General features: G+C 40.5%; 1 protein-coding gene across 1 annotated transcript in view; it reads right to left on the bottom strand.

The window, feature by feature from the left end:
• Positions 1 to 23510, bottom strand: part of col7a1 (collagen, type VII, alpha 1) — a 52048-nt gene extending 28538 nt beyond the window's left edge. Inside the window, exons 1-63 of the mRNA XM_053315507.1 lie at positions 23447 to 23510; positions 23149 to 23329; positions 22909 to 23065; positions 22719 to 22812; positions 22482 to 22640; positions 22107 to 22264; positions 21715 to 21844; positions 21483 to 21602; positions 19811 to 19966; positions 19447 to 19566; positions 19208 to 19357; positions 16962 to 17078; positions 16447 to 16593; positions 16178 to 16303; positions 15918 to 16064; positions 13724 to 13846; positions 13307 to 13573; positions 13012 to 13155; positions 12735 to 12866; positions 12400 to 12546; positions 11939 to 12061; positions 11701 to 11850; positions 11473 to 11609; positions 11228 to 11354; positions 10989 to 11132; positions 10039 to 10208; positions 9721 to 9762; positions 9539 to 9565; positions 9402 to 9446; positions 9195 to 9314; positions 9044 to 9115; positions 8930 to 8965; positions 8780 to 8833; positions 8583 to 8657; positions 8267 to 8380; positions 7098 to 7124; positions 6945 to 6998; positions 6764 to 6835; positions 6621 to 6680; positions 6065 to 6100; positions 5943 to 5987; positions 5653 to 5688; positions 5500 to 5544; positions 5332 to 5367; positions 5155 to 5190; positions 4990 to 5022; positions 4808 to 4879; positions 4620 to 4679; positions 4385 to 4420; positions 4219 to 4299; positions 3280 to 3315; positions 2802 to 2846; positions 2614 to 2685; positions 2431 to 2475; positions 2309 to 2344; positions 2171 to 2212; positions 1859 to 1939; positions 1658 to 1693; positions 1521 to 1556; positions 1144 to 1224; positions 981 to 1016; positions 388 to 459; positions 220 to 264 (exon numbers count right to left, since the gene is read on the bottom strand). Coding sequence (XP_053171482.1) covers positions 220 to 264; positions 388 to 459; positions 981 to 1016; positions 1144 to 1224; positions 1521 to 1556; positions 1658 to 1693; positions 1859 to 1939; positions 2171 to 2212; positions 2309 to 2344; positions 2431 to 2475; positions 2614 to 2685; positions 2802 to 2846; positions 3280 to 3315; positions 4219 to 4299; positions 4385 to 4420; positions 4620 to 4679; positions 4808 to 4879; positions 4990 to 5022; positions 5155 to 5190; positions 5332 to 5367; positions 5500 to 5544; positions 5653 to 5688; positions 5943 to 5987; positions 6065 to 6100; positions 6621 to 6680; positions 6764 to 6835; positions 6945 to 6998; positions 7098 to 7124; positions 8267 to 8380; positions 8583 to 8657; positions 8780 to 8833; positions 8930 to 8965; positions 9044 to 9115; positions 9195 to 9314; positions 9402 to 9446; positions 9539 to 9565; positions 9721 to 9762; positions 10039 to 10208; positions 10989 to 11132; positions 11228 to 11354; positions 11473 to 11609; positions 11701 to 11850; positions 11939 to 12061; positions 12400 to 12546; positions 12735 to 12866; positions 13012 to 13155; positions 13307 to 13573; positions 13724 to 13846; positions 15918 to 16064; positions 16178 to 16303; positions 16447 to 16593; positions 16962 to 17078; positions 19208 to 19357; positions 19447 to 19566; positions 19811 to 19966; positions 21483 to 21602; positions 21715 to 21844; positions 22107 to 22264; positions 22482 to 22640; positions 22719 to 22812; positions 22909 to 23065; positions 23149 to 23329; positions 23447 to 23510 — 5667 coding nt within the window. The remainder of the gene's footprint in view (positions 1 to 219; positions 265 to 387; positions 460 to 980; positions 1017 to 1143; positions 1225 to 1520; positions 1557 to 1657; positions 1694 to 1858; positions 1940 to 2170; positions 2213 to 2308; positions 2345 to 2430; positions 2476 to 2613; positions 2686 to 2801; positions 2847 to 3279; positions 3316 to 4218; positions 4300 to 4384; positions 4421 to 4619; positions 4680 to 4807; positions 4880 to 4989; positions 5023 to 5154; positions 5191 to 5331; positions 5368 to 5499; positions 5545 to 5652; positions 5689 to 5942; positions 5988 to 6064; positions 6101 to 6620; positions 6681 to 6763; positions 6836 to 6944; positions 6999 to 7097; positions 7125 to 8266; positions 8381 to 8582; positions 8658 to 8779; positions 8834 to 8929; positions 8966 to 9043; positions 9116 to 9194; positions 9315 to 9401; positions 9447 to 9538; positions 9566 to 9720; positions 9763 to 10038; positions 10209 to 10988; positions 11133 to 11227; positions 11355 to 11472; positions 11610 to 11700; positions 11851 to 11938; positions 12062 to 12399; positions 12547 to 12734; positions 12867 to 13011; positions 13156 to 13306; positions 13574 to 13723; positions 13847 to 15917; positions 16065 to 16177; positions 16304 to 16446; positions 16594 to 16961; positions 17079 to 19207; positions 19358 to 19446; positions 19567 to 19810; positions 19967 to 21482; positions 21603 to 21714; positions 21845 to 22106; positions 22265 to 22481; positions 22641 to 22718; positions 22813 to 22908; positions 23066 to 23148; positions 23330 to 23446) is intronic.
• Positions 23511 to 23835: the final 325 nt, after the last annotated feature.

Consider the following 23835-nt stretch of genomic DNA (forward strand, 5'->3'; position numbering starts at 1 on the left):
AAGAGTATGCCAAGGCCATTACCAATTAGAGAATGACAGATAGAAAAAAAGAGCACTACTGAAAAATGTTCGTAATCTTGACTACTGAACTGAGAAGAATCTACATCATAATATGCCAGTCTAATCATTAGTTCAATGTGCATAGTCTCATATTACAGTATGTTAGGGAGAGTGAATGTTACAGTATACTACTTAGGAAAAATCTTCAAAAAGAGTTACCATTTTACCAGGAGGCCCAATTTTACCATCTTCACCTGCTTTCCCCTGTAATATAACAAGAGACACAACTGAGTAAATGTGGTAAAAACTGAGATATGCATCAATGGATAAATAGTTTAAACCAATAAAGAGATAATTACATAATTGTGTAATTGTGTATGTACTCACAGGTGTTCCTGCAGTGCCTGGAGGCCCAACAGGCCCTGGGGGTCCCTGCCCCCCTCTAAGTCCTGGTAAACCCTAAAACAAAGCAGAACACACTGAAGTGAATAATCTAGTCTAGACTTATTTTATTTTTGTCAGATTTGCGCTACATTGTGGAAAGGCTCATTTAAAACTTGAGAGTTTAAAATGTAAGTATAGGTTTTGGACTTTCAGAATCAATATTATGGCCATTATAACATGATAGTCTCCTAACTGGTCTGGAGATGTCTTTCACTTTGGTTAACTTATGTAACCAGCCACAGGAATGAACACTAGAAAATAACATCTCCACAGTGCCCTCTGTAGCATGTACACATAAATTGTGTACAGCAATTAGCACAATAAGGTGGCAGTCATGTGTTTGATAAATATGTATTCAATACCAAATATTTGAATAATACGGTTCAAATCAGAAAACACAATAACCTATTTAACCAGATCAGTAAATAAATACAAATCTGACAGCTAAGGTGAATATTAACATCAGCATTTATTTTCAAATGATTATAACTAATACAAATCAGTTCCTGTTGTATCGTTTACAAACGCATACTCACATCTCTCCCAGGATCTCCCTGTTTCCCAGGGTCACCCTATTACATAATGCAAAAAAAAAGAAAAATAGAGTGTGTGTCAGTTGTGTATACATTAACCAACCAGTGATGTTCTATATAAAGTATGTTTATGTGGTTTGATGAAAAATAGCAGTAACTTAAGTACCCTCTGACCAGGTGGTCCAGAAGCACCTAGTTTACCATCCAGACCAGGACGTCCATCTAGCCCGGATGCTCCCCTTTCTCCCTGACCACACAGAGGTAAAGGGTTAAAAGATTATATTTTCATTAAAGCCTGAAACAGTAAGAAAACAGTTTAAATGGCACAATTCAACTTTTGGCCATGAAGCTTTCTGCCAGCCCCTCTGCACTTCATCCCACTGGGAATCTACTGCATGGGAAACAGAATCCGGTGGAATGAAGGACAGCGAGACCTGCCACTCACCAGAAAGCTGAAAATCCTTTGTTCTTTACTTTTTATATACTGATAAAATTACATGGGTCAGTAGGTGGGATTGTGGGGAACACTGATTGATTTCAGACCTTCTCTCCAGGCACTCCTCTTTCTCCTGTGTCACCCTGGAGATATTAGAAATGAAAGTGATGAGAACACATGTCAGAGGCAACAAGAAGATGATTCAGATATTTACAGAGAAGCAGTGAAAGAACAACAAACTCACTCGTGTGCCTGCAGGCCCCCGTTGTCCCTCTGGACCCTTTATAAAGAACAGGGAAAGAACAACAAGCCACAAAGGATCATCATTCATACACATCAAATCAACAGGGAAAGGGGTCAGTGTACATACTGATGCTATAGTACACAATGACCTATCAGATGCTCATGGAAATATTTATAAATTGCAAAAATGAGACAAACTCACTCGTATGCCTGCGGTTCCGGGAGTCCCTGCTTCACCTTTCTGACCTTTGCCGCCATGCTCTCCTGGGTCGCCCGCATCTCCCTGGGAATCACAAAGTCAGTGACACTACTGTAAGTTGTTTTAGTTGTGGCGCTGTGTTTTCCTTTTGCTACATACAGTACCAGTCAAAAGTTTGGACACACTTTCTCATTCATGGGAATAGGAAGTAGTGTCAAAACTTTTGACTGGTACTGCATGTTTTCAAGATATTTTTTATCTATTAATTGTTCCATTGTGTCACCATAAATAGCTGTTTACTGGTACAATACATACCTTCTCTCCTCTCTCTCCTTTCATCTGGGCTGAGATGTCAGACTGTTGAGGAGAACAAACACACAAGATTATATGCAGTTCTGCTTCAGTTTAGTAAATGGCAAAAATATGCTGGAGCTAGTTAATTAAAATACTCACAATTTTTCCTGGTGGTCCTGCAGGCCCTTGAGGTCCCTTGAAGAATACAGTAATGTGAGTGAATCCAAAACGGTATATCAAGTTTGGTAATCACTTTGTAAAAAATAAAGTAGAAAAAAAACCTGTTCTCCTTTATCTCCTCTTGCTCCCGCAGGTCCAGGGCTGCCCTATGATCAAATACAAGATAGATAATGATGCTGATCAGCTCATCTTCCTCACTGTTTATTCTCTCAAGGCCTTGGTGGAATAGTACAAGAGCATAATGAAAAGCTGTCTGTATGACAATATATAAACGTGTGTCTCACATTTCGTCCATGCTCTCCTGGATCTCCCATGTCTCCTTTCTCTCCTGGTCGTCCTGGCTGACCGGCAAGTCCCTGAAGGGAATCAATAAAAATGTTCCCTTACTCATCTTTACACTGATCCACAACTTTGTAGTTTTAAAGTTTCTGTATGCTTGACAATAAAAGTGTGTCAACAGCATTTGTCCTACCCTCAGTCCTCTTTCTCCTGGCTTCCCTGGAAGTCCAGACTCCCCCTAATAAAAAACAAAGTTATTACAAACAAGACTAAGAGTCGATTGTCATGCTAGCACCTCTGAGGCCATGCGTAATCACTAACTGCTTTGAACTTAATGGTAACAAATCCTAGTTTAGTCTTTTAGCATGCCAACATTTACTAATTAGCACGTAACACAAACTACAGCTGAGGATAATTTGAATGTAATTTGTTTGGTGAGTATTTGGTCATAAACCAAAGACCAGGATATATTAAAATTTGGACTTCATCAAAGTGATTCCAATTCATCTTCAAATTTAACAGCAATCCATATAATAGTCGTTGAGAAATTTCACTTAAAACAACGAATGTTGATCTTATCAATACAAATACCATAACAATTATTATAGCAAGAAGTGAAATGAGTATTTCAAAAAAAGACAGAGAAAATATAAAAAAGAGATCAAACTCACAGGAGTGCCTTCGTCACCCTTCTCTCCTGTCCCTCCCTGTAAAACATAAAAATAAATAAGTCAGATTTTTATCAAAATCTCATCAACATCTGAGTAGAAGGTCACAACAGAGAATATATACAACAGGAAAATGGAAGAAAATTGACACACATTTGTAGAGAGCATATTTGCTTTTTTTACCTCTTAAATGGCATCTTTGGAAAGAGATGCATGTTGGAAGGAACAAAAAACAGGCTTTCTGATCTTTGATTACAGCACGGAGAGCAACATGCAGCAACAGAAACTTTGTGTTTACAATAGTATAAAGAGAACTTATTCCCATCACAAATTCACTGAGTAAGGACAGGTACGACAGTAGATGCTATAATGTAGTTTACTACAACTGCCGGGCAATATAGTTGAGATCATTCTCAGGATATTAATGAGGAGTATACTGTACATCACAAATCATTCATTTGGACAACAGAATTGTGCAGAATGATAACATGATCAGATCATTAGGACTTCACATAACAATAAACATGCAGTTTATTTTCTGGATTCATCATTTGATCTATAAAATGTCCCAAAATTATCAATAACAATTTTTGTCTGACAGACAGTCCAAAACCAGATATTCATTCCACAGTGATCTAAAACCAAGAAAAGCAGCAAAGTCCTCACAATGGAAAAGCTGCACCCAGAGAATATTTGCTTGAAATGTGGTGACTGATCGATAATCAATTAACAGAAGATGAATTCTATTCTATTTATTTTCTGTTTTGATAAATGTAATAATCACCCAGCCCTGCTTACAACCGTAAGTAGAGAATTTTGACAACAAGCTCCTAAAAGTACTGAAAACATGAGAGAGGGTGCTGGGTTGAAGAGTGAATCATGTTACTTTTCACAGTCACAAGTTGGGAGTTTTAGCTGGATCAGACACACAACTGCTCTGACCTCTTTTCCTGGAAGACCGGGCTTTCCTGGGATTCCTGGTCGTCCATTCTCCCCTCTGTCCCCTGGCTCACCTGGGTCGCCCTAAAGAACAGTTTCAAGACCACTTCAGCCATCGAACAAAAATGAATAAACAGGAAGGCTTGAGAAAACAAAGCAGGTTTCTCACCTTGGCACCCGGCTTTCCATTGATACCAGCAAGTCCCTGAGGGAAGAGCACATGTTTTATGTATTTTTATGGTTTTGAGTGGGTTTGGATTATGCATTACACTTTGTGCAGGGGGATGTTCATGAGTAATGAATGCTATTATCAGGAATACATAACAGCAGTTATAAATATTGTGATAGCACCATTTACTCTTCTGATAAAGTACAGTGTTATGATGACTTCAGTCTGAACTCACTCGCTCTCCTGGATCTCCTTTTGGTCCAAGCACGCCTGACCCTCCTGACCCTGAAGACCCCTTTCAGAATGACAGAACATTAGATGTGATTTGGCCAGTTTCTATGTGTACATTCTCACAATCATACATAAATACACATGCAAACAAATCAATATTTCCTGCAGAATTATCATTGCACGGTTGCTCACTTTCTCGCCTCTCTGTCCTTGCTCTCCCTTTTCTCCCCTCTGCCCCTCAAGACCAGACAGGCCCCGTTCCCCCTGTGAGAGAAGAGAAAGGAAACCTATCAGAAGTGAAGGATGGGTGTGTCAGTGTACAGTGAGCTCTGTTTAACTGAGGGGTTGTATCAGAGGAGAACACAATAGCTTACCCGCTCCCCTTTCTGTCCTGCCGAACCTGGAACCTGATGATTTGAATAATACAGTTAAGACTTGCCACCACAGAAAAAGACTGTTACATTGGACATTAAAGGCATATTCAAAATGAAAGAACAGATGAATTATTTCTCATGATTCTTTCTTATCTGATAACTCACACTTCTGGCGGGCTCCCCTCGTTCACCTTTGTTTCCCTGGGAACAGACAGGTTCACTTACTCTTTCATCTTTGCTTGGAAATTCATCACATCAGATTATGAAACGTTTTGCGATGGAATCACGTTTCTATTGACTTGCCGCTTCCCATACGATTACACTTAATTGAATCAGTCTCACCTTTTCTCCTTCAACTCCGCTGAGCCCTGGTAAACCCTGATGACAAATGGAAAGAGTCATTCATGAGACTCCTTGTGCATGTATAGCAGTCAGATGAAGCAGCAAACATGAAACAAAAAGGGTGCACTGATGTCTTTAGCCAAAACTACAGGATAGTCTGTCACTTACTCTCAACCCTGGTGTTCCTGCGAGGCCTGGTTTCCCTGCGTCCCCCTTACAAGACAACATCATTCAGATAAAAAGTACAAAACTCCTCTGAAACTAAATATATGAACAGTAGGCCATGTAAATTATAAACTAAAGCAACACTGCTGTACTCACTCTCTCTCCAGTTTCACCAGTCAGTCCTCTCTCCCCCTACGAAGAGACACATGATTCATTGATTGTCTTGTAGGAGACATTTAGTCCCCTTTATCATAAATTGTACATTTCAATTGCATGTTCAATGAAAGATACTAATTTTGTACTGTTAACCCCCTTTTGTAACTGGAATCTTCCCATCACTACCTGCATCTTACAGAAAGATCTTTCTGTAAACATGGCACAGTGATTTGGAGTAGGAAGTGTTAATAAGTTGTCCAAACTTGACTGATTCACTTCTTGTGACTCACCCTGTCTCCCTGTGATCCAGGCTCACCTGGCTGTCCTCGGTCACCCTATCAGGATCAGTGAGAGAGGTCATTCATCTGTTCAAGCCTTACAACAAAAGTCATTTTTCTCACCTTTATCTTACCTTGCTGCCAATTTCTCCCGGAGACCCACGAGGACCCTGAAAAACATCACCATGACTCTTATAACGTACATATAATACCTCCACCAAGTAGAGATTGTGATTAAATGTAGTGCAGCATCAGGCCATGAGCCACATATAAACATAAGCTTTGGTGTAAGTAGAACTTCACATTCAACATTGCTGAACTGTGAGATATAGCAGCAATCTTATTTTTCTTTGGACTAATATATATCTGCCATTGTTAATTTTTTGCAAACCACTCTTACTAAAAATTTCATTAAACAATTACTTGACTTTTTTTAATCACTTGAATTTGAGGGCATTTGAGGGCATTTTGTCAAAAGGTGGTACAATAGCAACAAAAACATTCCAAAGATCTACAAATGTGGATCCAAATGTAGTTTAAACATATTTAGAGGAGATTTAGAGGAGTGCACAATCTCGTCAGAACTGCTGTTGGTGCTTTCTAGTATTTGTTGTGTCAATATTCTGCAAAAAATAGATACATCATCACGACTTCAGCCGTCAACATAAAACCACTGTGTGTCTGACCTACCCTGTCCCCAGGTTCTCCTTGCCTGCCTGCAGGTCCGGGTGGCCCATTACCACTGTCACCCTGAAAAACAACCACAAGCCATGTCTCTGAGATAAACACCCCACATGTTCATCCACTCATACACTGAATCAATCTGCGGCTACCTTGTCTCCTTTGGAGCCCTGTGGTCCTGCTAGCCCTCTAAGACCCTGATCCCCGGGAGGTCCTGGAATGCCCTGATAATAAAAATGCAATTAGTGAATGCAAAATACACCCTTGCATGCACACAGAGTTCATCTGCAAACTAAACATGTCAGCACATTGTCAGTGAGTGACAGCGCTTACTGGGGAGCCCCTCTCGCCCTTCACAGCCACCCCACTGCCTACTCCTGGAGGTCCCTGTCAGCAAAGAGAGATAAGAGCTCAGAACCATTTTACTGGCATATTCCTCAGGATATCTCTGCAGTGAGAGGACAAGCTGGTGATGGTGTGACTCACCCTCTCTCCTGTACTGCCCTTGTCTCCCTGCAGAAAAAGAGAGAGAGAGAAGACGCAAAACATTGTTGTTAGGATAAAAGAAATATAAAGTTTCTCTATGATAACCTTACTAGAGAGATAAATGTGCTTCATGTGTATGCACACATGATTCATACACAAACACTTGACCTCTCTGCTGCTCCATATTGTATCTCAACATTAGGACTGACTGCTACACAAAAATAGTGACTGCCACACAAAAATACAGGATAAAGTGACATGATATGTAATCATGTATTTTGAAAATGTATAAAGTGTATGATTCATGTGAGTTTCCTGAGAACTGTCCTCACAGATATGTACTAAATATGCACCACCAGTATCTTTCAAACTGAAATATCAGATTTGTGAGCATGTGCAGTAAATGCTTAAGCTTCCATTAAAGAAGTTAATGGCTCTATGCTGCCACCATGTGGAAAGTCCTAATATAACAGCTGCATCTTGGAGCAGTATGGTTTATGTCAAAATACTCCATTAAGAATTTATTACGGTCTTTAAAATGCCCCCAGATAAATACGTTTCAGACACATTTATTTTGCAGTATGTAGAAATCTAAATGAATGAATGCATCAACAGAGCATACATTTTTAAAGTATGTTTTTACAACAATCTGAACATAGTGTAGCTAATGCCTATTCAATTTAAAAGCGTAACAAATTAAAGATGACAGCATTATTTTTTATTTATGGGTTTAGTCTAAAAGAATCAACAGTCTTTTATATGTATGCCATACTGTAAAATGGTTTCTTGTACAAACATTGTAATGTCTCCAAGCAGCTCAACAAAACAGCATGAGTAGTTAAAGCTGATGTTTCCACCACCCAACAGGGATTGAATTTCAATCTATACTAACCAACCCATTAGCGCCATATGTCTCTACACTGTAAGATACTAAAAGGATGCAATAGATCCAACACTGGCTTTATCTAACTGAACAGCTTGTATTTTGCCTGTAGGTTATAATTCTCCACTTTTCCGATTTTCTTCTATTTGGGATTTTTTACAATTTTTTTATTGTTCTCAAAAAATATTTTTTACACTTCCTCTAAGAGATGACACCAGTATACAAAAATCTAAAACATTACTTTCTAAATTAAGTGAAATAGATATAAGCAGGGAAGGAGGCTAACCTTGATAGAGAGTCCTGGTGTTCCTGGTATTCCTGGGCGACCATCCTGACCTGGCAATCCTGGAGCTCCAGAAACTCCTTTAGTCCCGTCACTGCCTGGCCGACCGGGGGTACCCTTGACAGACAATACAAAGACTGGTTAGTATAAAGAAATTAAATTTTCCAACACATCCTAAACTCTGTGCTGCAGTTGAACGTTTTTCTAGAGATGAGTGTGTGGGAGGTTGTGTGAGTAAAGCTCACTGTGGGATTTCGGCTAAATGGGACCATTCGAAAGAAATTTAGGATTTCAGTGTGTTTTTCAGTTAGCCTCTTACCGGTATTCCTGGGATGCCTGACTCTCCTTTCCTCCCTGGAAGGCCCCCTCCAGATATGGCTGAACCTGGCTCACCCTAAAACATCAGCAGAAAGTACCATGAACAGACACACATATATTATATTTGCTCTCAGTCTCTTCCACACAAATTAACACGCACACACTTCTGAAAAGGTTAGAAATGATCACACAGCTCACCCTTTCGCCTTTATCGCCCTTTGACCCTGATGACCCTGATACACCTGTTTCACCCTAGAGCAATAGAAAAAGACTTAGGAAGCACTGCACTTGATATTTAGATATCCACCTCAACAGCTCTGTAGGTCAGGGTAATAGAGATTTACTCACTGGGTCTCCTCTGATACCAGGTAGCCCCTGTGAACCCTGTAGGATACAAAAACAACACAATTGGTCATTTTAATAAAACAACATGAATTCATTTTTGGTTTTGGCTCTACTTACCGGGACTCCTACATTACCGGGAGAACCTGGTCGTCCTGGCAACCCCGGACTCCCATCAATACCAGGAAAACCCTAGAAAGACAACAAACTTGTTACTTCAGTCCTTATTGGTCAAGTTTGTGTAATATTGGTATGTCTTAGCTGTACTCACTCGCTCCCCTTTTTCACCTTTGACCCTCCCTGAGGGGTCAAAAGGTCCAGCTGGGCCTGGTGGACCTGCGCGCCCTTCAGGTCCTCTGGGGCCATCCCTCCCGGGCAAACCATCACGCCCCTAAATCACAAGGATACACTATTAGCATGTACAATACATAATATTTAACACCACATAGACTCATCAGAGTCAATGCTGAGGACTCACAGGCTCTCCTTTGCGTCCCGCTGCACCATCTCTGCCACTATCACCCTGAGGAGTCCAATAAAAAAAGACACATGAACAGGTGAAAATACACATTACAAGAACAGTGGTTAAAAAGGGAGCTATTTTCTATACTGTACCTTCTCTCCACTACTTCCTTTTTCACCCTAAAAAATTGAGAAAAAATAAACTTATTTATAAATGATAAGAAGGAGCATGCATGAAAGATTGAGAGATTAAGCTGACACTATGTTCATCAGAGCTAGATGAGTCTGACAGAGGCTATAATACAGTATGGAAGTGCAGTTACTGAATGACTCACCCGAGGGCACTGAACGTTACACTGGTCTGGACCTGTAGGTGTCTAAACAGACAAAAACACAGAAACATTAGGGTGAGATGAGTAAGCCTTTTGTACTTGTGTGCTACTTTATTAAACTCACATTTTTTTCTTAATTAAAAAAGCCACAAAATACCACAAATCAGAATCTGTATTCAACTTTTACATTTTGTGTGGTGAAGAAATAATGCTGAGAAGTGTGTATTAGGTATAGCAATATTACAATAGTGGGAGTTGACTCTAATGTAAAAATCCAGGTTATGAACAAAATAAATGCTTTTTTCCCCGATTTATTCTCACCTCTGGTGTTCTGGCAATACCACAGAGAAGGTCTGCCAGACCGGTATGTAGTGTGTTCAACTGTGCTACATCACGTGTATACAAGATGTTCTGGGTGTTGCCATCCGTCAACACTCTACGCAGCTCCTCAGTGTCCGCCTGGTCTACACCCACTGCTAACACTCTCACACCTAACAAAAACACCAGCAGATCTGTCTCACTGAACAGACAAAGATTTAGGAATTTTGTTACACACACACACACACACACACACACACACACACACACACACACACAAACACATGCACACACACACAAAATATATATACACATGTATTGTATATCTGAGGTTTCTGTGTATTTGAAAAAAGAAAATCATCTAAAAATATATCCCTTTTTCCTTTTTGAATTTTTAGATGCAAGATCTGTGATGAATGTCCGTTACATTCAAGCCCTTGCCAAACAAGTTCGCTCAAGCCTATAACCTCCAAATATCTGCTGTTTGGTTTGACATTCCTGCCCTGGCCAGGATCAAATTCTGAAAGTAAAATGAATCATTTTGCAGGGTTTGTGTGATGACTGAAACAATCAGTCCACAATTTTACAGCTGTAACAGAATTGACGGAGAAGGCTAGGGTGGAGCCTATGATGTAAGCACACATCGACAGTGTTTTTGTAATTACTCTCACTGCCAGAAAGGGGAAATTAAATTCCTGCACTACAGCTTTAAGACAATCTATGTGAAGTATTTTCAAAGATAATTTTACACACTAATCAATAATTCGTTTATTTTTCATTTTCTGGACATCTGAACCAGTTTAGTGAATGATAACTTGAAACTTAACAAAGTCTTCTATCATATAGCCAACCATGCATATAGGGACAGGAAGTTACTTTCAGTGAGGCTAAATCCAAAGTTTCATTCTAAAGATGATTAGAGTATGACTGTTTGCTACTCTGCTCTAGCACACCTGCAGCTCTGAGATTGCTGGCAGCAAGAGTGAGATTGTCTGCAGATTTTTTGTCAGCAATGATGACAACAACACCAGGGACCCTCGGTCTTCGTCCAGCTGAGGGGGTAAGAACATACTGTTGGGTGAGAGTCACCGCCTGGCCTGCAGAGGGAGACAGATAATATCACAACTAAGTTCAGTGAGGGACAACACCAATAAGGATATTTATCAGAAAAGAGGGAGAAAGAAAAACAAACCAATGTTATTGCCCGGGCTTTCATCAAAGGGTGTAGACAGGATCTCTTGAAGCAGTGTGTCAGACCTGCTATGACGATTAAGCAGGAACCATATTTTGGGTCTGTAACCATACACAACAACTCCCATCTGAAACAAACAGAAACAACATCAAATGTAAGCAATTCACAGTAGACCGTGCCAGTAGATTATGTGAACTGTACCTATCTTCTATCTCTCTGTGCTTAGTTTTGAGACTTATTCATACCTGTGAGTCGCGGGCTCCAATAGTGTTGAGCGACCCAGCTGCACTTGTTAGAAGTGCACGCAAAGGACTTGCGAGGTTAATCCGATCCGTAGATGCCGGCACCAGGAACACCACGTCCAGACGCCCGCCCACACACACTGTGGACAGAGAAGTATATGAGTGAATGAAGTATAAACAAATGTTTAAAACTATGTTGAGTATATGACAAGGCAAATGTTGGTGTGTTACCAGTGCGTTCATTAACAGAGTTTTCTGTTCCTAGTCCACTTGCATAGGTGGGCTGTATAGTAAAGCTGTATCGACGGCCCAAACGAAGCCCAGTCACCTGGTAAGAGGTGGATGAGGCAGGGAGTGTGACAGACAGGCCTCGGCCAGTGTCTGAGAAATGTAGAGTTAAAATCACAAGACTGTAAAGATAGCATATTAAAGTCTGCAATAAAAATAATGATGTTTAATAATGTTTTACCTCTCTCTTCTCTCCAGCGTAAAACATAACCCGTGGCACCTCGTAGTGGAGCCCAGCCCAGCCGCACAGAACTCTGGGTAATCTCTGCCACTTGTAAGGTTGTGGTACCTAGTGTAGCACCAGCTGTATGGATCAAATAATTATAATAATGATGTCAATATAGACATATTCAACTTAACCCTTCATTTAATGTATCTAATGTATTTTTTGTTTCTCTCAATGACTTAATACTGGCATGTTTAAAGTTTAAGAAATATCAGTCAAGACATTACAATAGAAAGTATGTAATATTTTACTATATAATGTATGCAGCATCTGTTTCCTATATTTCAAAAACTGGTGAACCAGCTATCTGATCATTCATTTTGAAAACTTTTCCAACCCACAAACTTTAAATAATTCTTAAAGCTTGTGGGAACACTGGAATACTGTTGAAAAAAGACAAGAAAGACAAGACTCACGTGTGGTGACTCTGACAGACACAGGAGTTCCCTCTCGGTTCTGAACTAAAGCCTTGACCTGCACCTCATACTGAGCTCCAGGGTCCAGACGGTCTAAATCCACTGCTGTCACATCTCCCCCCACCAGCTGACTCCTCTCCTCACCACCTACAGCAGGATACAGCCAAAGCAGTGAGCCATTGAATATCCATCACAAACATCATTTATTTCTCATTTAGATCAGACTCAGACATGGCATTCATGGAAACTTTGTGAACTTTACAAGTGAGCTGTGAGATCTATAAAACTTTATGAGATTTTATCACTAAACAAAGACAGACCAACAACAGACCTACCATCTGTTTTCCTCCAAGACACACGATAGGCCGTTGCTCCCTGAACACCGACCCAAGTGACTCGGACAACCTCTCCCCGGGTTTCCTGGACTTGCAGAGATGTCACAGTCCCGACCACAGACTGATCTGATTCTGCCGGTCCGGACAGAGAACATGTTTCAAGCATTGTTTATGTATATACTCCCAATTATTGTATTTTGTACAATGTGCAAGCTTTTCCTGAACACACTCAAGACAAGAGCAAAAACATGCATTTGACAAATTCAATTTGAAAAACCTGTTCTGATAGTCAGGGTAGCAGGACTTCCTTCTCGAGAGCCAATCAACGCAGAAACTGAAACACTGTAGGCAGAATCTGCTTGTAGTCCATCAATGGTAAAGGTGGAGGCATCAGCAGCCACGTTCCGAGTTGTTTCAACTCCTGCACCAAGCAACAAGAAAGAAAGATGGAAATCCTCCAACAAGAGGCTGACAGCCAGATTAACACACAAATCTAAACTCTTACTGTACTATTCATTATGCTGGTCATCTACTGATTTATCTTGTATGAGAATTTACTCATCGTTGTATACCATCATCACGGCGCCAAGTGATCTTGTAACCAGTCGCTCTGGAGGCCGGTGACCATGAAATGCGTATCGCCCGAGATGTGACATCAATGATGCGAAGGCCAGACACTGATCCAGTGTGGGGATTAGTCCGGGAAGAAATTGTGACCACTTCTCCAACACGTTGATCAACCACTGCTGCAACACCAATCACCAGCACCTGATCTGGTTGTAGGCCATCTATGGTATAGGCCAAGATATCCGCACCCACAGGACGAGACTGTTCCGCATCTGCAACGCCGAGCAAGAAGGAATATAAAATGTGCCAAAGAAGATATGAAGCTTCAAAGTCAGCTTGTTCAACAGGTTTCATCATGTGATGTCAAATAGAGTATGATAGAATAGTTTCATCACAAATTCCTTTCAGCACGTAACACTTACTGTTGCCTTGTCTCCAGGTAATCCTGTACCCTGTTGCCCCAGTAACACCTGTCCAGGCAATGCGAATTCTCCGGCTGTTTGCGTTTGTAACTCTGAGGTTACTAACTCTGCCAGCACCTTGCTCTGAAATTAAGGACATACAAGGCCTCTTATGACAACTGCAATTTCTCTTTAAGCAAGCTTGCGCATTTCCCCTCGAGAGTAACTACTGAGGTGAGTAAATTGCTGCACATCAAGAATTCCATGCAATATTATGGACTTTCAAAGATATATGTAGCACTAATCAATACACAGTGCATGTTGAACAGCATTTGATACACAAGGTGTTGATGCTGGCCTTCTGCTGGGTCGTCTCAATGATCAGCAGGCAGCACAGAAAATAGGCTGTTGCAGTATGAACATACACACACAAACACACACATGCATGCACACACATATACACACCACACACCAATACACAAACACACGCATAGTGGGCAGAGGAACCAATGAGAGCAACTTTGATCAATTTTACAATTAATACGGAATCAATCAAACTTTTTGAAGAATCAATCTTAACACCTGAACTAGATTGACACTTTTACTCCCAGGAAGTTAAAGTTCATCAGGTTGACCATTGAGTTCTGTTCATCATAAATTCAGACTCTCTCATTTGGAAACCCAGAGAAAAAAAGGTGAAACTATGATTATTGTCCTGCTTCAGCAGACGAAAGAGGAAACTGCAGACAGAAAAGGGATGGAAAGAAGAGGTAGAGGAGGAGGGAGTCATACCACCTTAAAGATGGCTTGCAGAGTGTGATTTACTTAAAAGTACAGGGCATAAAGGAGGACAGGGGAGTGTGAGTAAGGGGGGGCCTTGCAGTCTGAGTCTATTGGGGGCCTTACTCACACACCTCCCAGAGCTGTAGAGCCTGCAGCTAATTGCTCCAGTGACATATTAAAGCTTGTCTCTCCTAAAAGCCCATGGAACCTGAATACTGCTAACAGGAGGAGAGGAGTTACACTGACTTTACCCTGTCCTCTTATGGAAGAGAGCTGTTTCTCTCTGTGTTTCTGGTCTGCAACACCCCTCCCTGAATGCCTGGATCCTGAGCTTGTTGTACAACAATGTCTTTCCCGGAGCTAACGATACAGGGGAGAGGCTGCTCTCTGGTAGTAATGTGTTGGTCGCGATAGGAGCCAACTCCAGTCCGAGAGCTGTATGTTGTTTTTTTTATAAATTGTAACAGTTCACCTTGCTTAAAATTTCAGGATAAAGGTACACATGCAAAATTTAAAGTGGGCTACACGGCGGATCTGAGCCAATAGACTCAAACTGCAATGGTATTTGTTTAATATATTTACTCAAATCTAATTTACAACACACTTTATTATCGTTTTGGATACTTTTTCAAATGTAATTTACAACATTTCATATAAATAAATTGTTGAATGTATTTGTAATAGTGTCTGGTGTTTTACATTATTTTTATACACTGAAATAACTTCAGTGATATAGTGTACGCATACCAATCGTAGGTTAAACAATGTTACATTTGGCTGAATTATAAAAGCCAGCAGTAGTAGTTAAAGAAGAGCCACTTGGGAGCTGGAAGAGCCAGCTCTTCTTGCTGAACTGAGCCAATACAAATGATCTGGCTCACTCAAAAGAGACAGAATTCTCATCACTACTATTCACTGCTGGAGACATGATGTTAATAACAAACAAAGCAGTGTACTCCACCTTCAATTATTCTCATACAAGCAGGTGAGATTCCCACACTTACTAGGTCTATACTATTTATTTATTTTGTTTTACAACGTATTTTAATGTGAAGACATTTATGTTTAACATGTATGTTGAAAGTTGACATTCTGATTTTTTTAAAGCACTTTCTAAATAAAAAGAGTTGATGCAGTAATATAGAAAAATGAGGATGTGATATATTGAGATGCATTGATAGAATCATTAACAGGTCAATTGTAATCGAATCGTGAGGACAGTGAAGATTCACATCACTATTGCATAAGTTAGGCTGGCTGCGGTATGATTTCTTATTGTTTTTATTGCGATTTAATTTGACAACAGTGACAAATAATGCATTAGGCCAAACATTATTAGTTACCTGCCAGTTACATTGTTAATCCTCCCTGCAATCCTGAAATGATTGCAGGGATCTGCTCGTCACACCCATAATATCTCTGTTCAGCTCACCTGGTTTGATGTAGACTGTCACTGGTTCTCCTTGATTTTCTCCCACCAGTGCTGTGACACTCACACCATAAGACACCCCCACTGTCAGGTCTCTGAGGTCAAGGGTTGTCTGGTTCCCAGGAATAAGCTGAATTTTTTCTGTCCCCGCTGGCATAATATGAAGCACACAGTGACACTGTATTCACATGCATGTTTTCATTCATAATTGGGCACAAACAAATCTAAATGAAACATAATATCAATAAAATCAGTCAATTTACCCTCAGTGTTTAGGATAATGATCCGGTATTGTGTAGCCCCAGTAACACCAGTCCAGCCGAGTCTCACAGTGCTGCCCAGAGACTCCACCACTCTCAGGTTGGACACCCTCCCGACTGGCTGTTCCTCTGTAACACCAGAGAGTTAGGACAATCATGAAAAATCTATAGTACAAAAAATCATTCGGATCTGCAATTCAGCACATTTATGACCCATAAATCAATCCAAATTGAACTTAGAGTTTAGAGTGCCCCCTGGCTGAGTCACTGACCTCTGGATGTGGTGGACACAGGTGTGGCCTCTTCACGACCTTCAAACAGGGTGTACAGGGTGATGACATATTCTGTGTTGGGCTGAAGGCCTGTTAGCTCATAGCTGCTGGTGCTTCTAGGTATCGACACAGTCTGGGCACGGCCTCCTGCAGATAGAGCAGCAATGAGTGGTAGGTGGTAGTGTGGTGGATGTATGTATGTCCCGCTATCTGTAACTTGAAAGTGGAGCCGGTATACATAACAATAGGCTATATTTCAGTCAAATAAGATAGTGAAGAAATAATGGTTAGTCATCAGTCACCAGGGCACATGTAATGCAACCAGAGGATCCAGAACAATTTCATTACCATAGAGTTCAATTACTTTTTTGGTTTTCATTTGCTGCAGATATCACTAGACATCAAAATCACTATGATCATAATACTCATAATAACAACATCCAGGTTGCCCAGCCCTACTTAAAAGTGCTGTAAGTACAAGAGTTTTTGAGCGTGTGTGTGTATCTGAATCTGACCTTCACCCGCCTTCCACTCTAGCCGGTACCCCCGAGAGGACTGAATGATTCTCCAGGTGAGGCGGATAGAGGTGGGTCCGGTGATAGTTGCTCTGAGGACCTGCTGCTCCTGACGCTCTGAGGAAAGCATGTGTTATATAACATGTACGTAACTATGTAACATGTAATATAGTAAAGCTCTGATCAAACCATCAGTGAAAAATATTACATATAGAACTGCATTATTGGTGTCATGAAATTCGTAGAAACGCATTCTGAACAAACACATCCTAGCTGCAGGGTTGTAGCCACAAATTCTGCAAACATGTCACACCCTGACACACTAACATAGTTGTACATCATTATATCTTATGCTGAAGGCAAACAATTACAGGACTCGTGAGAACATCATTGTACTCAGTGCAGCAGACAGTGTCTTATATCATAGCATACATATTCTCTGCAGCACAGATGATATAGGTATGATGTGTGGTGAACATCACAAATGGTGTACAGTGGGTTTATCACAGCTTTTTCACTGACAGGAGCAGTGACAGTAAATCAAATAGTAAGGTTGTGGGCTGTAAAACCAACATTAGTTTTAAAAAAAACACTGAAATACAGGAGTGTGGTGGGTTTGCCACTACTAAGTGCCTCCTTTTACATTACACATTATACATTATATTGTAGTCATGTGATCCACTGTTAACAATAAATAGTGTTTACAGAGGCTTAAAATAACTTTAGTTTGTGCAAAACAAAAGAGAGGTAAACCATGTAAGTTATAAGGATATGGATATGGATATGGATGCTATTTTGAAACCCTTCCAACCCAAAAAATCAGTTGTACAATAACCAAGCACGGTACATTCATGTCAGAACAGTGAGGTAGGTTTTCTTATCTTTAGAGAAATGTGTTGCAAAATTATACATAGACTATTATGTTAAGGAGGTGCTATTCTAGCACTGACAACTCATGGAGACTGCATATTTCATTTCAAACACAATACCACACCTCTGGCCTCAGGTGTAGTGGACATGGTTCAAAGAAAAGCGTGCAACATCATCACACAGACGAGCAGGCGAGCATTTTCTCTCTTTTTTTGTAAATGAAGGAGGAGCACACAGGTCAAAAAACAAACTCTTCAAGCCCATGACAGTAATAAGCACCCACTAATGCCATTTTAAGGCCAGTGAGAGTCAAACTGTAAAAAGTCAGTATTTTACTTCATGTACATTGCTGGCCAAATGGCTAATGAATGTTCAAATTTTAACAACCATTTCATAGATTAACATTGATTTTTTAGCTGGTGAGTGAAGCAACTCTATCAGCCACTTGCATATTTTACCAGTATTTGGCTGGTGGCTGGTGCTAACTTTGAGCCCTGATTAAATGCCACAAATGATACAAACACATTTTGAACTAAGTTTCTTTACTTATTTGACTTAACTTTCTATCTTTAATGCAGTATTTTATATATTGTTAGGGAATTCATATTGCAAAATGTAATAGGTAATTAAAATATAACCCCAGATCATGTTTTGTTCACGTTGATAGTGCTGATGAATATATTAATGAATCATTCATGTGGTCTTTACTAAAGGGAAAAAAAAGTTCATTTTTTTCCCTAATAAGCATAAACAGACATCTCATCACAAACCACAGACACAACAAAGAGCTGTAGATCTACTGGTTTACACAGGAACAAACATCAGACAAACAAGCTCAGCTAAGTTTAAATTAGTGTGGTGTAGTGTATGTAGAAAATTGTATACATCTCACTGCTTTGATAATAGAACTCTGGAAAAGATGACCTTTCAGTTCTCCATGTCTGCAAGCTTTCTGCTCAGTACAGTGGCCTTGCAGTGACTCAGGCTTCATTCAAATAACACTGGTCTGACTGAAGTGAAGCCATATTGGTATTACTCACGAGAGACAGATGGTGTGTGTGTATAATGAGTGTGTAGGTGTCTTAGAAATGTTCCTTAAACAGAGCTAAAGAGTAACATGTGTAGGTTTTGCAGAAAAGGGACAAACAGCAGGCAAAACTGTTGGCCAGCTTTTCCATCTCTGTTTTCTGTTTCCTGTCTATTCACTGGACACAAACATCTTTTCAAATGGCAGTCTTATAAATGCTGTACAGGATACAATACACTACATTACTATAAATAACTTTAGAAACATAAAAGTACACAACAATAAAAAGAATTGCAAACAGCAGAGATTCACTTTTGATGTTGCGGTAAATTACTGGAATTAGACCTACCTATCTTGAATCTTGCCGTTGCTACAGGGCCCTCTGTGTTGCCCTCATACAGCGGGATGATAGTGAGGATGTACTCAGTGTCTGGCTGAAGTCCGGACAAAGTGTGAAACTGACTGTCACCAGCAACCTCAACAGTCTCAACATTTCGGCCTTTGTAGACAGAAAGACAAACATGTGTAAACAAATTTGCAGGAAATCGCAGAGGGAAGGATGTTGATGTATTTGATGTGTGGTCTGACCAGTGAATGGTCCCCAGACAAGACGGTAGGCCCGCGTGCCAGTGACTGCTCTCCACCGCACATGGACGCTGCCCTCTGACGCTGTCTCCACTGATAACTGCTGCACTGCCTCAAGGCGCACTGACACATGCAAAAACATGACACGCAGACATTGTGAATAATACCACTGAAAGTCATTCCCTCCAGAAGGAGACAGTATCACTATATACTATGTGCTCTGTCAAGTACAAATATTGCATCTATCACTTGTACATTTATTACAAAATGTACAGCTGTATTACTGATTATGACTGAAATTACAAGCTTCCATTATCATCAGAAAACAGCACAAAGGTTTTAACAGAGGACCAAAAGTTGAGCTCACATGTGCGGGCATTGAGGGTGGACGGTGACGCAGAGTTTCGGGGGAACAGGGGGTAGAGGCTGATGACATACTCTGTGTCCGGCTGCAGTGACTCCAGGGTGACAGATGTGGAGTCTGCAGACAGAGACTGCTCCAACAGTTGAGCTGCTGGCTGACCTACTCTTCCAGTCAAAAAACAGACAGAGCAAATAAACATGCAGAAGATTAGTTAGTGAGCTAAAAGCAATTAAAAATCATACTGTACACCACCTGTATGTTGTCAAATTAGCTGACAACAAGCTGTTAAAAATGGCATCTGTCCTTAATACATTAGGTTTACCTCACCCTCACCTCAGAGCATAATCTCCAAGTATGACAGCCGGCCAACTGTTCATAACATTGTTCATAGCTTTATAAAGTACTCTGCAACTGCAATGAGTTCAATATGTCCTGAGCTTTATGTAAGACAGGGAGGTGTACAGTATTACACACTTTCGCATGATACTGGCATGGAAAGATGCTTTGCATCTGTGTTTGTTTTGCATGTAGAGCTGCAACAATGAGTCAATGAATTGATAAGTCCATTGACAGAAAAAAATGTTTTTTTAATGCTAAAATACTCTGATTCAAGATTCTTTAATGTGAATGTTCCTGGTTTATTCAGTCCTCTATGATAGCATGCTGAATATCTTTGGTTTGTGGACTGTAGGGTTGGGACAAAACAAGACATTTCAGGTTGCTTCTTTCACAATTTTGTGGCATTTAATGGATGAAACCACTAATTGAGAAAATAATCAGCAGATGAATCATCGATCATGACGATAATGATTAGTTGCAGCTCTAGTTGCATGCATGTGTATGTCCTGTATGTGCTTTGGTGTCTGTTACTGTCAGTATCTGTCTTGTTTGTTTGAGTTATCAGTGTCAAAGGTGCATGCTTGCTAGAACCAGCAGACACAGGAACAGGTACAAACAACACAAATCTCATTACAGAATACACACTGACCTGATTTTAATACTCTGCTGCACATGCCAGCCTAACTAGTTAGAAGAGGAGCTCCATGTGAGACTGGCACTCCTGTCTGTTCGTTGTTTTTATATCAGCCCTCAGGGGCCACTTTTCTATCCTGAATCATGGCATAAGCATCCAGACATCCTGACACTGTTATAATCTATGCCACACCCTGTCTTTAAAGAGTAAGGACAAAAATACTCACAATCTATAGTAAAAACCAAGTAAAGGTTTTCTCTGCCTGTTTAATTTTAAAGCACAGTGATAAGAAAATGTATTTGATATTTTAGATAATGATCGGGCAATAAAAAATCCTTACTGACAGCCAATGCCTGAGGCAGGTAAAGTGTTAGAGAAGCTTGTGTGCCCCTTACTCAGTCTTGACTGCTTAACATTCTCGGCATGTTTCCAACTTGCCACCAGCAGGTTAACTGTTATTGAAAACTGTAGCATTTTTTCTCCCATTTTCACTGTCATCCTCCATTCTGCCTAGACAAACTTAACAGATGAAAACAGTTTTGTGGTTTTCTGAGTTCTTAAGGAGAGATGTTGCTAATGTCCTAAGAATGTAATAAAAACATAAATGAACAAGTTAGATGAGAGAGAGAAAGACAGATAAAGAGTGATTCGGGAATCCATTAAGATATAAGAAAGAGTGAAAGAAACAGGTGTGTGTCTGACCTCGTGGTCCATAGGTAAGTCTGTATCCCTGGACAGGAGATGATGCCTGCTCCCAGCCAACAGAGAGAGAGAAAAAGCCTGCCTGCACCAGACGTAGACTGGAGACCCCTGGCAAGGACCCTATATGAGGAGAGAAAAAGACATTTATGGTTCTGTTTTATGTGTGAAGGGTTTTGTTGGGATCTGGCAAATGTCCCTCTGCTGGCATTTGAGTTCTTCACTTTTTACTTACTGGTTCGTTGCTTGGCAGAGGCAGATTCTCCCACACTGTTGGGGTATTGAGCAATGATAGTCACCAGATAGTCGGTTCCTGACCTTAACTCTCGAGCAGTAAAGGTCTTCTGACTGGCAGAGACAGTTTCCTGCAGAGAGAGGCAAATTAATTTCATCTTTGTAAAACATGTTTTTGTAAGTACCCTGCAGGGAATTTGTTCAGTTCATTGCCAAACTTTAGTCTCTACAACATATACATGAAAAGATCAACCAATTAGACAAGATTCTTTCACAAAGCAGTATTGACATTGGCTCCAAAAACTGCAATTAGCTACTTCAGTCTAAGTCATATTAATACGCAGCGGCCCTTCTCCAAGAATCAAAACAGTATCCTTCAACACTTTGGCTCACCTGTTGCAGTTCTGCTGTGATAGGTTGACCCAAGCCTGAGAGTGGCACGTACTGGACTACATAGCCACTCACAGGCCCCCCTGCAGAACTCCAGCGGAATCTGAGTGAGTCAGACGTCTGGGCTGTGAACTGAATGTTGGACGGACCAGAAAATGCTTCTAAGAGGAGAGGAGAGGTAACCAGGATGAGACATGGATAAAACAATAGGCAGGTTTACATTCTGAGATAACATACTATATGTACTAGTCAAATGTTTGGACACACTTTCTCATTGAAATGAATGAAAAGGTGTGTCTACACATTTGACTGGTAATGTATATGTAACTGTAGTAGTATACCAATGTTATGTTGTGGTATGTATGTTAGCACACGTACCATCGCTGGCATAGACTCCTCCTGCTTTAGAACACACTCGTGGGCTCACAAGAGGAAGAAGGGTGTTCAGCAATTTGAAGTCCCCGACAAAGGAAGTAAAATCACTGCTGGGCTGGGAGGAGATCTGAGCCAATTCATTTCTGTCTGCACTCTTTATACCTAACAGAAAATCAAAATTGGTTCATAAGCAGGTCTAAAAGAGTGTCAAAATGCTCAGAGTAAGAGAAGAATACCCACCAACTGCAAAAACATGCACTCCCTGACTGCGCAGCTTCTGTGCTGGTTCCTGCACACTGTCCTGTGACTTCCCATCTGTGATCAGGATGGTGATCTGAGAGTTAAGAGAGATGACCCATAGAAAAATTTAGAAAAATCATAGGTAGTATACTGCAATTATCACATGTTAATGAATGGCTGTTCCTTCGACCTTTGGGACATTCCTACTGGACGTAGGGTTGAAGAAGTTATCAGCAACAAACTTGAGTCCAGCACCAGTGCGTGTATTTCCACCCTTATAGTTCAGATTCTGTACAGCGTTGACCAACTCAGTGCCATTCAGGTACGTAGAAAAGGTGAATTCAACCCTGGAGGGAGCAAAACGTGCATTAATACATTATTCTGCTCTGTCATTGCATGCACAGGAAAACGTTGAATGAATGTCATTCACCTGGAAGTGTCACTGTATTGTATGGCCCCAAACCGTATCCCTGACTCGCCAACAGAGTTGGCAAATGGCTTGACAATTCCAGCCATAAAGCCCTTCACCTGCAGGAAGTTGGCTCTGCCAATACTGGAAGACCCATCAACCAAGAAAACAATATCTGCTGCTTGCACATTATTACACCTGCCTGAAAAGTGATGGAGAATATATATATATATGTGAACACATAAAAGATAAATATACAGGTAGAGACACACAAAAACATGAATAGGAGGATAGTTTATTAAAAAAACTGGCATTTTACCCTGAGCTTCAGCCTGTCGCATGGAGGACAGCAGGACTGTCACAATGAAAACCCAGCTCCACATCTTTACAACCTGAGAACACACAGGACAGGATCTTTTTTATTTTGTACAAAACAAATGAATAAATAGAAAACATGGGTCCTAAAAACACAATGTATATGTTAAAATATTAACTTGTACAATATATGTGCTTGCAGGCTTTGAGAGGCATTGTTACTGTTGCTCCTTACTACTCCCCTCCTTGTATCCCCAGGTTATGTTAGTTTCAGTATTGGATCAATCTTCTGTTATACGAAATACTGACATCCCAGTGCTACTGTTGTCAGTGCATGCCCTGATTTCAATTCTGGTTTCTTTTGGTCATCTGATCTCATCACATTCCTGTTCA

This window comes from Scomber japonicus, chromosome 3 (genome assembly GCF_027409825.1).
Source record: "Scomber japonicus isolate fScoJap1 chromosome 3, fScoJap1.pri, whole genome shotgun sequence".
NCBI lineage: Eukaryota > Metazoa > Chordata > Actinopteri > Scombriformes > Scombridae > Scomber > Scomber japonicus.